Here is a 13012-nt window from a genome sequence, read left to right as displayed (position 1 = left end):
TTCCAACACATTGTTATTATGGGGAAACCAAAAATGGATGATGACCTTGCATCTTAGCAAACTTCTTTGTACCCACAGCAACAGTTCTATAGTGCAAGGTTTCAAGGTCACAGGGAAGGAGAACAGGGATAAATAGGAAACAGTTACCGGTTTGTAAGGAAATATTTCCCTTTACTTAAGACCTCTGAGACTCTAGTTCCCTCACTCCTTCCATTAACACATTCTCAGTTCTGCATTCTTCTCCCTTCTAAGAATGAGTAAGCAAGTGCAAATATTTCTGAAGGACTACCTTCATTTGTTTCTTTCCTCCTTGTCCCCAGCTTGCGGAGTTGTGGGAGGACGCACTTCCCTGAGAGCCGGTGGTGTTCCAGACTCCTCCATCATCCTCCTCTTCCCAGCTGGGATGGCGAGTTCCTGTGACTGGCCCATCACTCTCCCCCCAGCCATCTTGCATAGATTTGGAATCTTTTAAGAAAAAAAAAATGAATCAGGTGTTTGTAACAACCAAAAAAAAAATTTTTTTTTAAAGAGAGAGAGAGAGAGAATTTTAATATTTATTTATTTTTTAGTTTTTGGCAGATACAACATCTTTGTTGGTATGTGGTGCTGAGGATCGAACCCGGGCCGCACACACGCCAGGGGAGCGCGCTACCGCTTGAGCCACATCCCCAGCCCCCCAAAAAATTATATATGTAGCCGGGCATGGTGGCACATGCCTATAATTCCAGAGGCTGAATTAGGAGGATTGCAAGTTTGAAACCAGCCTCAACAACTTATCAAGACTCTCAGCAACTTAGCAAGGGCTGGGGATAAAGTACCCCAGGTTCAATTCCCAGTAACCCCCTAACCTGTCCTCCCCAAAAAGGAGGTATAAAATGTGGAATGTGGAGGATAGAGGGAAGGGGAGAAAGACAACAGAAAAATCAAAGAGGGCTGTGAAGTTCAAAAGGACAGGGCCTCAATATTCTGTCTATTCTATCAACATCTACACACTGTGTGTGTGTGTGTGTGTGTGTGTGTGTGTGCGCGTTTCATTGCTGGGGATTAAACCCAGGGCCTCACATACTCTAGGCAAGTGATATCCCCTTTAAACAAGATCTTTAACTTGAAGATTGAGATAAAACCTTAATCTCCCTCTAAAAATACTGTATGCAATTAGATTAGCCTATTTAGATTTCACCCACATCTTCCTTTTGTGCACTTAGCTTCATGTGAAGTGTAGAGCCAAAAACTGGCTCTTCTAGTTCCTTCTTCAAATGACTACTGCCATCCCCTGGGGCCAGGCCCATGACAGCTACACAGTTGATTTCTTCTAATTGCGGCATTTCATTTCATGCCCCCAGGAGGCCCAGGTGAACGCCAAAGGGGTTTTCTGTCAGGGTAGCAAGAGGCAGGCCTGCTGCTGGTCATTCAGTGATAACCAGAACTATGTTCTCTGCATAAGGGGTTATTAATTTACATAATCCTGCATTACATTTATATTATGGATTATACCATATAAACACAGGCTTCATACCACACACTGTCAAGCAGTCAGAATCTAAATATAAAAAATACACTGCCCGCCCTATGCAGTGATGCACGCCTGTAATCCCAGTGGCTGGGGAAGCTGAGGTAGGAGGATTGAAAGTTCAAAGCCAGCCTCAGCAACTTAGGAAGCTGTAAGCAACTTAGTGAGACCCTGTCTCTAAAGAAAATATAAAAGGAGCTGGGGATGTGGCTCAGTGGTTGAGTACTGGGGTTCAATTACCAGTACCAAAAAAAAAAAAAAAGTCCTTGTATAAAAATGAAAACACAGGTGAACTCTTCTTTTAGAGAAAAGAGCTTAACTTTTAACATGATATTCCATAGCATGTTTTAAAAGAATGCTTTAAAAAATAATATTTCTTAGAAAAAAAGGGGGAGTGCATACAAGTAAGGAGAGCTGGGGTGCAGCTCAGGGCTACAGTAATTAGCATGCAGCAGGCCCTGGGTTCCATCTCCAGCACCAACGGGATGGGGCTCTGATTTTAAATCACAGAACTTATAATATCAAACTTAAGGCATCCAGAGGCTAGAGAAATCACAGATGAACTACTAGCATCACCTGGAGGCTCTAACTCTTCCTCTGTGCACTGCACATTCAAATCACCCAGTAAGAGGACATGAACTGTAACTACAGATGCTCCTGAGAAGAAGACATTACAGAACATGGAAAAAGAAGGTTTGTGATGGAATAAAGGGATTCTTAAGATTGGAAAATCACAAAAAATCCTGAAGGTCCTGTTGAAAGGTCTGTGTTGAGGGTCTGGTAAGCAATGTGGATCTATTTCAAGTCTACGGGGTGACATATCCCACGACGTCAACTGACCTCATAATTAAAAACAGGAGAACAAAGTCTTCACAAAGTTTGGGATATCTATAAAGCTGAGGAGATTCGGGAGATCTCTGCTTTTGTTTTTGCAGCAACAGAGACTGAGCTCAGGTACGCTGTGCCCTTGAGCCACATACACGGCCCTTTTTATTTTGTGACAGGGTCTTGGTAAGTTGCTGAGGCTGGCCTTGAACTTGCCAGCTTCCTACCTCCCAAGTTGCTGGGATTACAGGCATACATTGCCATGCCTGGCAAGTAGTTATTTAGGCACAAATATGAATTTCTAGAATAAAACTAATAATATTATTTTCAAGGCACTGTAAAAGTCTTAATTATCATAGGATAAACTTAACCACAGAATCTTTTCTCTTCTTCAAAGTCTGAGCATTCCATAAAATTAATTTTTTTAATTAAAAAAAAAACAAATCTGCTATGTTTTAGAAAAGAAATGTTAAAGCTCTTTTAAGAAAGTTACAAAGAAGTGAAAATGGACATTCAAAATTTTATTTTTTAAATTTAGGAATATTCAATAAGACATTCCATAGCATGAGTCTACAAAGTTTCCCAAAATTATGGTGCCAGCTGGAGCAAGTATAGTTTTCCATTTTCAACAATTATGAGTAAGTAGGATGTTCTTCATTTAAAAATTGGAATGAAGAAATCTTTGTCAGGTTACAAAAACCTGTAAGTGTTCAAACGTGGGTGGATGAATGAAAATAGAAAAACAAAAGTGAAGTACAGACGGACGAAGTCCCTGGCAAAGACGAGGTTCTACATTAGAAGCCAAGGAGCTCTTTTGAGGCCAGCCTTAGCATCCTGGTGAGACACTGTCTCAATGTAAAAGTAAATAAATAAAAAGGCTGTGTGTATACCTTGGTGCCAGCACACCTCTAGGTTCAATCCTCAGAATCCACCCCTCTCCCCCGAAAAAAGTCAGGGTACTCTTTAAATTATATTAACAAAAGAGTAGATTTGCAAAATGGATAAAACAACATGTTTAAGTTACTGGGTAAAAATGCATTACATCAAAATCACAGTTCTGACCAGATACCAAATCTAGCTTTAAAAAAATAAAAATCAACAGGGGCTGGGCTATAGCTCAGTGGTAGAGCACTTGCCCCTCATATGTGAGGCAGTGAGTTCGATCCTCAGCACCACATAAAAATAAAATAAAGGTATTGTGTCCACCTACAACTAAAAAAATAAATGTTTAAAACAAAAACAAAATCAATTGGGCTGGGAGTATAGCTCAGTTGGTAGAATGCTTGCCTTGCATGCACAAAGCCCTGGGTTCAATCCCCAGCACCACCACCAAAAAAAAGAAAAAGAAAACAATATTAATTTATGACTTCTAGTAAACACTTTAACATATCCCAAGACCAACTACCATTTGATACTATTTAGTGTTCAAGGTCCTGAAACAACAATTTAAAAACATTAAACACTCCTCACGAAAATGTCTGACTTCCACATTAATAAAGAATATCTCAAAATTAAAACTGCGGTCTACTTACTGGGTTTCATGGCATTGGAAGCATTGGCAGGTGTGCTCCCCCAGCCCGAGGTCGATGCTCCTGCATCGTCCATCTCTCCCCACCCAGGACTGCTTTCATTCGGTTCACCCCAAGCTGAAGTCCCATTATCTGGAGCAGGTGGTGTGCTTTTACTCCAGACTGTAAAAAAGAAGTGCATCTTTAAGAACGACCTGTTAAACAGCTCAAGTCCAGAGGGGGTGGGCAGTGGCAGGAAGAGGCACACCCTACATTCTCTTAGCAGAAACAAGACACATGTTCAACCTCTACGGAGGCTATATGGCAGTGTCACTTTAAAGAAGTCAAAGGGCATAACACTTTTGACCAGTACCTACCTCTACCCAGCAGAAAGTCTACCACCAGACACATATGAAAGTCAAAGTCAATGAGACTATATGCACAACATCGACTGCATCAGTGTTAGAAAAACCTGGAAGCAATCTAAATATCTATCAGAAGGGGCAAGTTAGGGACCAGCCAGGGGTCCTCCATAAAATGAATACTAGATATGAAATAATTCAAAGTACTGTATGTGCTAATATGAAAAGCTCAGAAGTAGGTGAAAACAGTAAGGTGAATAACATTGTCTAGTATAACCCCTTAAAAAATTTTAAAGGATAGACATATTTTGCCAATCTACTGGAACATGATATATGAATGAAACAAACTTCTAAGAGATTATCTATAAAGAGAGATACAAAAGGCTAAGATACTTTTATTTAATTTTTAGTTTTAGGTGAACACAATATCTTTATTTTATTTTTATGTGGTGTTGAGGATCAAACCCAGTGCCCTGCGCATGCCAGGTGAGCGCATTACCACTTGAGCCACATCCCCAGCCCTACTTTTGCTTTCCTGTACAGTTTAAGGGTTTTTACTAAGTGAATATAATTTTTTTAATGTAAGCAATTTTTATTCTACATAGAGAGTCAAAGCACAACCTTCATTTCCTTTCTCATTCTTTTCAATACTTGGAAAAAAAGAACTAGTTAAATATAATCATTTTCTGTGTGGCAAAAAATAAGTGATTTCATTGATCACAGGTTACTTTGAGGAGTAGAAAACTGATCACTAAAATTATACTAAGTGTAAACAAAAAAGACTTGAAATGTGCATTCCCTTCATATATGGAACTACATGCTTTTATGGGGACATTCAAGTCAACGGACACTCATGACAAACTAAGAATGAAATTACTACTTATTTTTAACTTACCAGATGTTTCCTATTCAAATGGTGAGGGAACAGAGTTTAATTTCAGGTAAATGACTAACCTGAGATAACCATCTCTAATGAACAGTATACTCCCTTCCAGAGGTAATCATTAAGAATCACCAGGAAAAGAAACCCAAAGGGTCCAGATACCAGCTCTGCTGCAACATTATGATGCCCTCTGCAAGAACAGCTCGGACAGATTCCTTTCACTGGAGGGGAGGACAGGCACCAAGGATGAGTGTGCAGGTAGAATCTGGATAGAAATTAGGTAGATCTGCTTCCACTACCACTTTGGTTCTCTATTTTTAGAACTCATTACTAAACTTTTTTAGAATTCACTCCCCACTTTTTGCAACACCAAGGACTGAATGCAGGGCTTCGTGCATGCCAGCAAGTGCTCTCTACCCATGAGCTACAACCTCAGCCCCAGTTCTTTATTTTTAAATTTAGAGCACAGTTTGTTTGGTAAGATGTTAAGTCTTTTGGATTCTGCAGACCAAGACAATTATAGAACAATAATTCTTCGGATTAACACAGAGATGCCAGTTTTTTCTCTTGCTACAAAAGAATACCATAATCTACTAGCAGCAGCTGATGCTGCAAGCATCTATAGAAGGACAGGCACTTCAGAAATAAAATTGATCAATAAATAAATGAAAAAATGTTCAACATCTCTAGTAATTACAGAAATGCCAAATCAAAATTATAGAGTTCTATTTCACACTCCAGTCACAGAACAGCAATTATCAAGAATACAAGCAACAATAAATGTGGGTAAGATGTGAAGGAAAAAGGTACATTCATATATTGCTGGTGGGACTGCAAATTGAAAGCAGTATGGAGATTCCTAAAAAAACTTGAAATGGAACCACCATTTGACCCAGTCATCCTACTTCTAGGTTTATACCCAAAGGACTTAAAATCAGCATACTACAGTGACACAGCCACATCAATGTTCATAGCAGCTCAATTCACAACAGCTAAACTATGGAACCAACCTAGGTGCCCTTCAACAGATGAATGGATAAAGAAACTGTGGTATATATACACAATGGAATATTGGCCTTAAAGAAGAATAAAATTATGGCATTTGGTGGTAAATGGATGAAATGGAGAATTTTATACTAAACAAAATAAGACAATTCCAAAGAACCAAAGGCTGAATGTTTTCTCTGATATGCAGATGTTAATTCACAATAAAAGGTGGGAGGACAGTGGTATTTTGGATTAAACAGAGGGGAATGAAGGGAGTGGAGGGATGGAAATAGGAATGATAGTAGAATGAATCGGACATTATTACCCTATGTGCGTATAGGATTACATCACCTGTGTAACTCTATATCATGTACAACCAGATGAATAAGAGATTATACTCCATTTATTTATGATATGTCAAAATGCATTCTACTGTCACATATAACTAATTAGAACAAATTAAAAAATATATTAAGGGGGGAAAAAAAGACAGGTTCTCTAGCAACAAAGTAGAAGCTGCAGGAAAGACTTTCAGAATGAAGCTAAGTTGAACAAATAAACTTTAACTAAAATGCCTTGGTCTAGGCTTTCGTTTCTCAATCAAACTTATGAGAAAAAGCCGTTGCTTACCAGATGCTGATTTTCCAGTCATCGGGGTGGGCAGGTTCGGTTCTCGAGGTGCTGGGCCCCCTTGGGAATTCTTATCCCACAGGTTCACATTCTTGTAGTTGTAACTGCTAGGGTCTCCCCATGCTGAAGTGCCGTCATCGATGTCCATTTTCCGACTAATTGACTGCGGGGATGGCTCTTCCCAACCGCTGGGTTCTTCATCCTTAGGAGTCGCAGGCTGGGGCCCGCTGCTCCAGTTGGAACTGGAAGGCCGAGCACTGCCTGGAGGTGGTGGGGGTGGGCCACCCCATGAGCCAGAAGCCTCTGGTTGTGGTGGCGGTGGCTGCTGTGGCTGCTGTGGCTGTTGGTGCTGTTTATTCCAGGAACTGGGCTGCCTGCCCGCCTCATTCCATGCGGGGGACCTTTTGCAATCTTCCCACCCACCTTTTGAAGTTAGGCTTGCATTCCCACCATTACCCCAAGTTCCAATTTCATTCTGCCCTCCTTCACCCCACCCAGACACAGGCTTACTTGTAGAACTTTCCCAGTTGCTGTTTTTTGCTGGATCAACTTCCTCTCCCCAACCATTCTTCCCAGAAGTCCATCCTTGATTAGGCTGGCGTCCACCTCCCCACCCCTGATCCTTGCTGGAATTCTCATTCCAGGAGGAAGGTGTCTTTTCATCTGGTCGTCCTCCTCCCCAGTTGGAAGAGTTGTTGTTCTTATAGTCATTCCAGCCTCCTGTGTTCTTGGGGTCTTTCCACTCTGTTGAGGCTGAGAGCTCCCCCCATCCAGACTTCATTTGATTGCTTTGGCTGGGTGCATCTCCCCAGCCCCCTGAGTTCTTGGTCTGTGTGGCAGCGCTCTCCCACCCCTCAGTTCCTTTGTCAGACTTCCCCTCAGGCCTCGGCACCTCTTCAATATCCCACACAGTGTCCTGCTTAATTTGAGTTTGGCCCCAGCCAGTGTTTGACAGCACCCTGGGGTCCAAATCAGTTCGGCTCAAAAGAGTCTGCAAGACAGCCTGGCAATCGGGATGTGTGGGCCTGTATGACCGACGGCCAGAATTATGACTGTCACTACTTCCTGCTTTGTGGTTGCTTCCAGTGCTTTGACCTCCAACTTCACTTCCTGTGGAGCTGGAAGATCTTCCCCAACAGGGAGCCTGGGCATTGCCTTGGTTTTCAGGGAGGGGGTGGCCCTTTTGATTGTCCCATGCTCCAGTGCTAGAATTTGGTTGGTTTGGACCACTCCATTCTCCAATTTTCAACTCATCAGACCCAGTCGGCTGTTTCCATTCTCCCTGAGAGACCCCAGATGTCATTTTGTTCCCTTCACCCCATTTGTTGTCATTAGAGTCCTGAGGGCCAAAGTTCCAGGACCCACCCGTAGACCTGTTATTGTTGTCCCAAGAGTCATTTTTTGACCCAGTTGATTTCTGAACAGAAGCTCCTTTCCAGGAGTCCTCTCTATCTTTTCCATTGTTCCCATTGTTTCCAGAATTGCTTTGTCCAGAGACTGTGTCCGTTCCAGAAGGCCCCCTAGCTGCACCCCAAGATCCAACACTCCCAGTCTTTCGATCTCCAGTGCTTTGTGAAGGGGTGTCAGTGCTCCTGGAGGTGTTCCCCAAGCCCATTCCAAAGGGCATTCCCTTATTCTCCATGGGGTTTGGTGAACTTAAGTTCAAGGAGTTAGTGTTTCCATTTTTTGGTCCATCAGTGTTATGAATTTGAGCCTGTTCTCTGCCAGAGACAACAAAATTAACACCCGCATTTTCCATCTTTGACTGCTGTTCCCTGGATGCCTGACCTACTGTGCTAGCCTGTGCACTGGAATTACTATTATCTGTTTCCAATGCCCCTTTCCTAGAAGTTCCTTCTTGGACCAGTGCTGGCCAGGCAGATGGGTTGCTATTTGGGTTAAAGTTGCTGAAGCCAGAGCCAGGTCCGATTCTGTCCTGACCACTCACATTCCTCCAATTTCCTAGTCCACTGTTGCTCTCTGTAGTAGAGTTGGAAGATTGAATAGATTTAGCCTTAGGGTCAGATTTCCAGACCCCAAGATTACATTCGTTCCCAGAACTTGCAGACTGGCATTGGCTCCCTTTGCCTTTGTTACTAGTGGTGCTTCCTGGCAGAGTGCTCTTCTCAGAGCCAGGGTTCGAGGCACTGTTGTTATCGGTGGTGTTTTCGGATGAAGATTCAGTGTCTTTGCTGGCAATGCAAGGCCACTCTTCCATGTCAGACCCGTCTACAATCACCTTGTCCCAGATGTGAATTGGGTTGGGGGAGGCGCCGTTGTTGGAGGAGGCTCCCGGGCCCCAAGTGGAATTTGCATAATTTGAAGCAGCAGCACCTCCAAGGGTTGACTCTGGAAAAGACATGATCTCATCAACCACAGCTGCACATGCATTATCATCGGTAATACCTAGAGCTCAAACTGCCCCTATGAGAGTTCATTTCATCTCCCCACAGACTGGCTTCTCTGGTCCAGATGCTTGTCTTGGCTGATGGCATCACACCTGTCTGAGTCATTACTTATCTTTCATCTGCTTGATGCTGTATCTGCTAAATCTAACTCCACACCATCTCTCAAAGCTAGCTCCCTGTCATTTCTATCAGCAGAGAAGGACCTTCTTGTATCGTGAGACAAATGCAACAGCACCCTAAACTTGCCCCACATCTCCAATCTACTCTATACTCCCAGCTGGAGCGACTTTCCTAAAACACACCTTTGAGTCTATCAATCACTGCTATCTGAGAGCCTTCCACAGTTCCTTAATGCTCAAGAACAAAGCTAAATTCCTTGGCCTGGGGTTTTGATCAAGATGATCTATGACCCAGGGCCAACCAATCTTTCTAGTCTTATCTTGAATGACTTCCTATGCAAGTATCTACATTCCACAATAGTGTCTTCTCACCTTGGCACCAACTGTTTTTTCCTCCCGAATTCACTCATCTTTCTGGGCCTGGTTCAAATGCCATTTCTTCTATGAAGCTATTTTTGAGCTCAAAAGCTGAAAATAACCTTTCCCTGTCTCATTTGTCCAGTGCTGTAGCACCATATTTACATCTTCCCTTCTCTGTAACGTGTGTCCCTGTCAGAGCCCCTATCTTGCTGATGTGTTCCCCACATGGCTAGTGTGGGGCTGCTCAGTGAGCACCTGCTGAGGTGAACGAGCACCTATGAATTGGTGCTAGGGCAGGTGACTACAGATCAGACAGAAATCTTATTCTGACATATCAGCCCAGCAGAACATATTTTGATGGCATTTACCATATTAGGTGGTAAAATGTGACATGTTTTTAATGAGAAAATTTCAAGTTACTTTTAATTCCTTTAATCAGGGAGCTTTAAATCAATATGAAGTTCAAAAAAGCACTACATAGAACTGTATAGAAGTAAGGGAGCAAAGAATCTCAAGCTCTTGAGATGTAGGGAAGTCTTTGATTTTGTGTGTAGACAAAAGAGATTCTGACTCACATTGCACCTTTGTTTCTGAACCTTGGCTACACAGGGAGTGGAAACACAGAGGACCATCTCCTCACATATCTCCCTTTGCAACTGGTTCCCGGAGCCAGGAAGGAGGGGCCATGAGGATCTTCCCTATTCATCTAGGACTGGCCTGAAGCCACCACAGGAAGCCTCACGGGTAGAGCTACTTCTGCATGAAGACTGAGTCACCACTAGGTTTGTTCCTGTCCTTATTTTTCACACGAGGTATTGACAGAATTTTCTAGGAAATTCATTGTTCAAACTTAGAACTCAAATAAAGCATCCTTTTAGTGTCAAATACACTGGCCTCAATAGTGTTTGAGCTCTGAATTTTAATACAACCTCAAAAGATGGTTGAAATTAATATGAAAAAAATATTAGATGGTTGAAATCTGTTAAAAAGCTTTAAAAAAAGAAGGAACCTGTAAAATTTTAGCTGTTGGTTGACTAAATATTCAACTATTAAAAACTCTTAAAACTTGTCTTCTTTAGAGTGTATAACAAAGTTCAAAATTCAACATCCTTGAAAGAAACAATGATATTAAAAAATTTGGTAAATAATTATAGAATGGCATTATTTGGTGCCCCCCACCCCCTCCAGGATTCTATATCATAATCCCAGAGGTCATTCTCTCTCTCTCTCCTCCTGGCATTCTGGCAGAATGAGCCGCCCTGCAGCCTCACCTCCAATTCTTCCCTGAACATGTGCTCGTGGAACCACAGAGGGTAATGCTGTAGTAAGGCTCTTGTCTGAGGAGACAAAGGGCCCAAGACACACTGAGTCTCTGGCAGAGCACACTTACAGGATACTAAAGCCCACTTTTGGAGAACTGCCCATGTATTTTTTTTTAAATTGGAAATTATTTATTAACACTCTTGAAGATCATTACAATTAGGAAAACGATAATATATGTGTGAACATGTTAAACACAAAGTTGCAATATCTAGAATTTTACTTCTCATAGTCTTAGTATGTATTTGAAATTCTGTCAAGTTTTATTTTGACTACAGCTGTTTGGTCATTTGAATGCAACTTTTCTTTTTGATAATTCCTTTGTTATTTTCCTTTTCTTTACTCTTAAATCTATCCTCTTTTTTTTTTTTCTCCTTTCTCTCGGTTCGGTTCTATGTCCATATCACCTTAGAATTCACTCTATTCTAGGCCACTGATTCTTTCAGGCAGTCTCTCATTGTCCTGTCTTCAATGATTTTTCAGAGGTCTTATAGAGGTTTTGCGTGTTTGCACAATTAAAAAAAAATTTTTTTTTAGTAGCTGTATCCTTGATTTTTTTCGGTGGGGGCAGGCGGGGTGGTGATGCTAAGGATCAAACCTAGTGCGCTGCTCATATACCATTTTACTCTGGGATCCTCTTTCATCTTCTGAATAATCCCAAGTGTCTACATCATTAATTGTTCTTTCACACCAAGTCCCTCAAACAAAGCGCACTCTGGGAGGCTGCAAGGCGCCCCTCCCGATGCGGGCTCACCTGGCGAAGTCCCACTCTCACTCTGCAGCAGCGCTCCTGTCACTTGTGCGTTGTTTGGGTTTGCTCCAGGTGCTGTGCAGGGAGGAGGCCCTGCCCCACCCCCCAGCATGCAGGACGGTGGAGGGGGCTGCCCACGTTTTAGTAACACTTTGTGGTCCTGCTGGCAACGGAATCGCGGCGGCACCTCCCGAGGCATGTAGCGGGCGGCGCTTGGCGGTTGTCCGTTCGGCACTGCCACCCTTTTGGCATTGTTGCCACCATTGACTGGTGGCGATGGAGAGCTGCCAATTGGGCTGGCGGCCGTTGGTTGGCTTAAACTTGGTTTCGTCACTTCGGGCACTGAAAGAGAGGGGTTGGGAAAGTCTTTGAAATCAAATGAATTTTTTTAGAGATTGTTTTTAAGAAAAGTTACACGAGACCGATTCTAACAAGGCAACTCTTCTCTTTTCATTGTACTCTTGAGGGACATAGTTTTCCCAAATTCTTGCCACCATCTTCAATTTACCAAGGGTACAGGGGATGTGGTGGATGATGGTGACAAGGATTAAAAGACAGCAACATCAAGGAATGACATTCCATCAGTGAAGGGGGAGAGGGAAAGCAACTATCACTCACTCCTCCAAATCAATGATGGAATTAATTCCTGAAAGGGCTGACTAGCAAGGTTGTCTACAGCAAAGTCCTTGGTAAAAGGATCAGCCTCAAAGTCGAAATTTCCCTCTTCTTCATTCATTTTCATAAAAGATTGACCTTTGTCTTGGATGCAGTAGTGCAGGTCTATAGTCCCAGCTACTTGGGGGGCTGAGGCAGGAGGATCACAAGTTCATGACCAGTGTTGGTAACCAAACAAAACCCTGTCTCAAAATAAATACATTTTTTAAAAAGCCATGGAGGGGTGGTGCTGGGGGATATGACTGTGTGGTACAGTGCTAGCATGGGCAAGGCCCTGGGTTCAATCCCTAGAGTACAGTGAAAGGAAGGAAGAAGGGGAGGGAGGGATCGAAAGAAGGAGGGAGGAAGGAAGGAAAAGATTGACCTTTGTGCTCCCTTCCTACAGTCCCCAGGTGAAGTGCTTAAACACATTCATCTGTGCTCCTGGAACACACTGTCCATCTTTCCCCACCACAGAATTTACCAGATTATGTTGAAATCCACCATTTATAGGTCCCTCTCCCTCACTGATCACTAATCCCTCAAGCGAGGGATCAACATTCATGGGCCTGACATGGAGTAGAAGCCACAGGGGAACCTCAGGGCTGAATAGTCACATAACTTGATTTGGCTTTGGTTCCTATAGTCACCTGAACTCAAATGCCTGCTTGGCCTTCTATGTAAAAATCAGAAAC

The 13012-nt window shown here is 42.7% G+C and overlaps 1 protein-coding gene across 6 annotated transcripts in view; it reads right to left on the bottom strand.

Moving 5' to 3' along the window:
• The window catches only part of TNRC6B (trinucleotide repeat containing adaptor 6B), a 246723-nt gene that overhangs the window by 50186 nt on the left and 183525 nt on the right, over positions 1 to 13012 (bottom strand). For all 6 annotated transcript variants that reach the window (XM_081309335.1, XM_081309338.1, XM_081309333.1 and 3 more), the window contains 4 exons: positions 11667 to 12005; positions 6706 to 9054; positions 3868 to 4026; positions 290 to 465 (listed from right to left, as the gene is read on the bottom strand). In XM_081309335.1, coding sequence (XP_081165461.1) covers positions 290 to 465; positions 3868 to 4026; positions 6706 to 9054; positions 11667 to 12005 — 3023 coding nt within the window. The remainder of the gene's footprint in view (positions 1 to 289; positions 466 to 3867; positions 4027 to 6705; positions 9055 to 11666; positions 12006 to 13012) is intronic.

This window comes from Spermophilus citellus (assembly GCF_964194105.1).
Source record: "Spermophilus citellus genome assembly, chromosome: 10".
Taxonomy (NCBI): Eukaryota; Metazoa; Chordata; class Mammalia; order Rodentia; family Sciuridae; genus Spermophilus; species Spermophilus citellus.
This window is presented reverse-complemented; position numbering and strand designations above follow the sequence as displayed.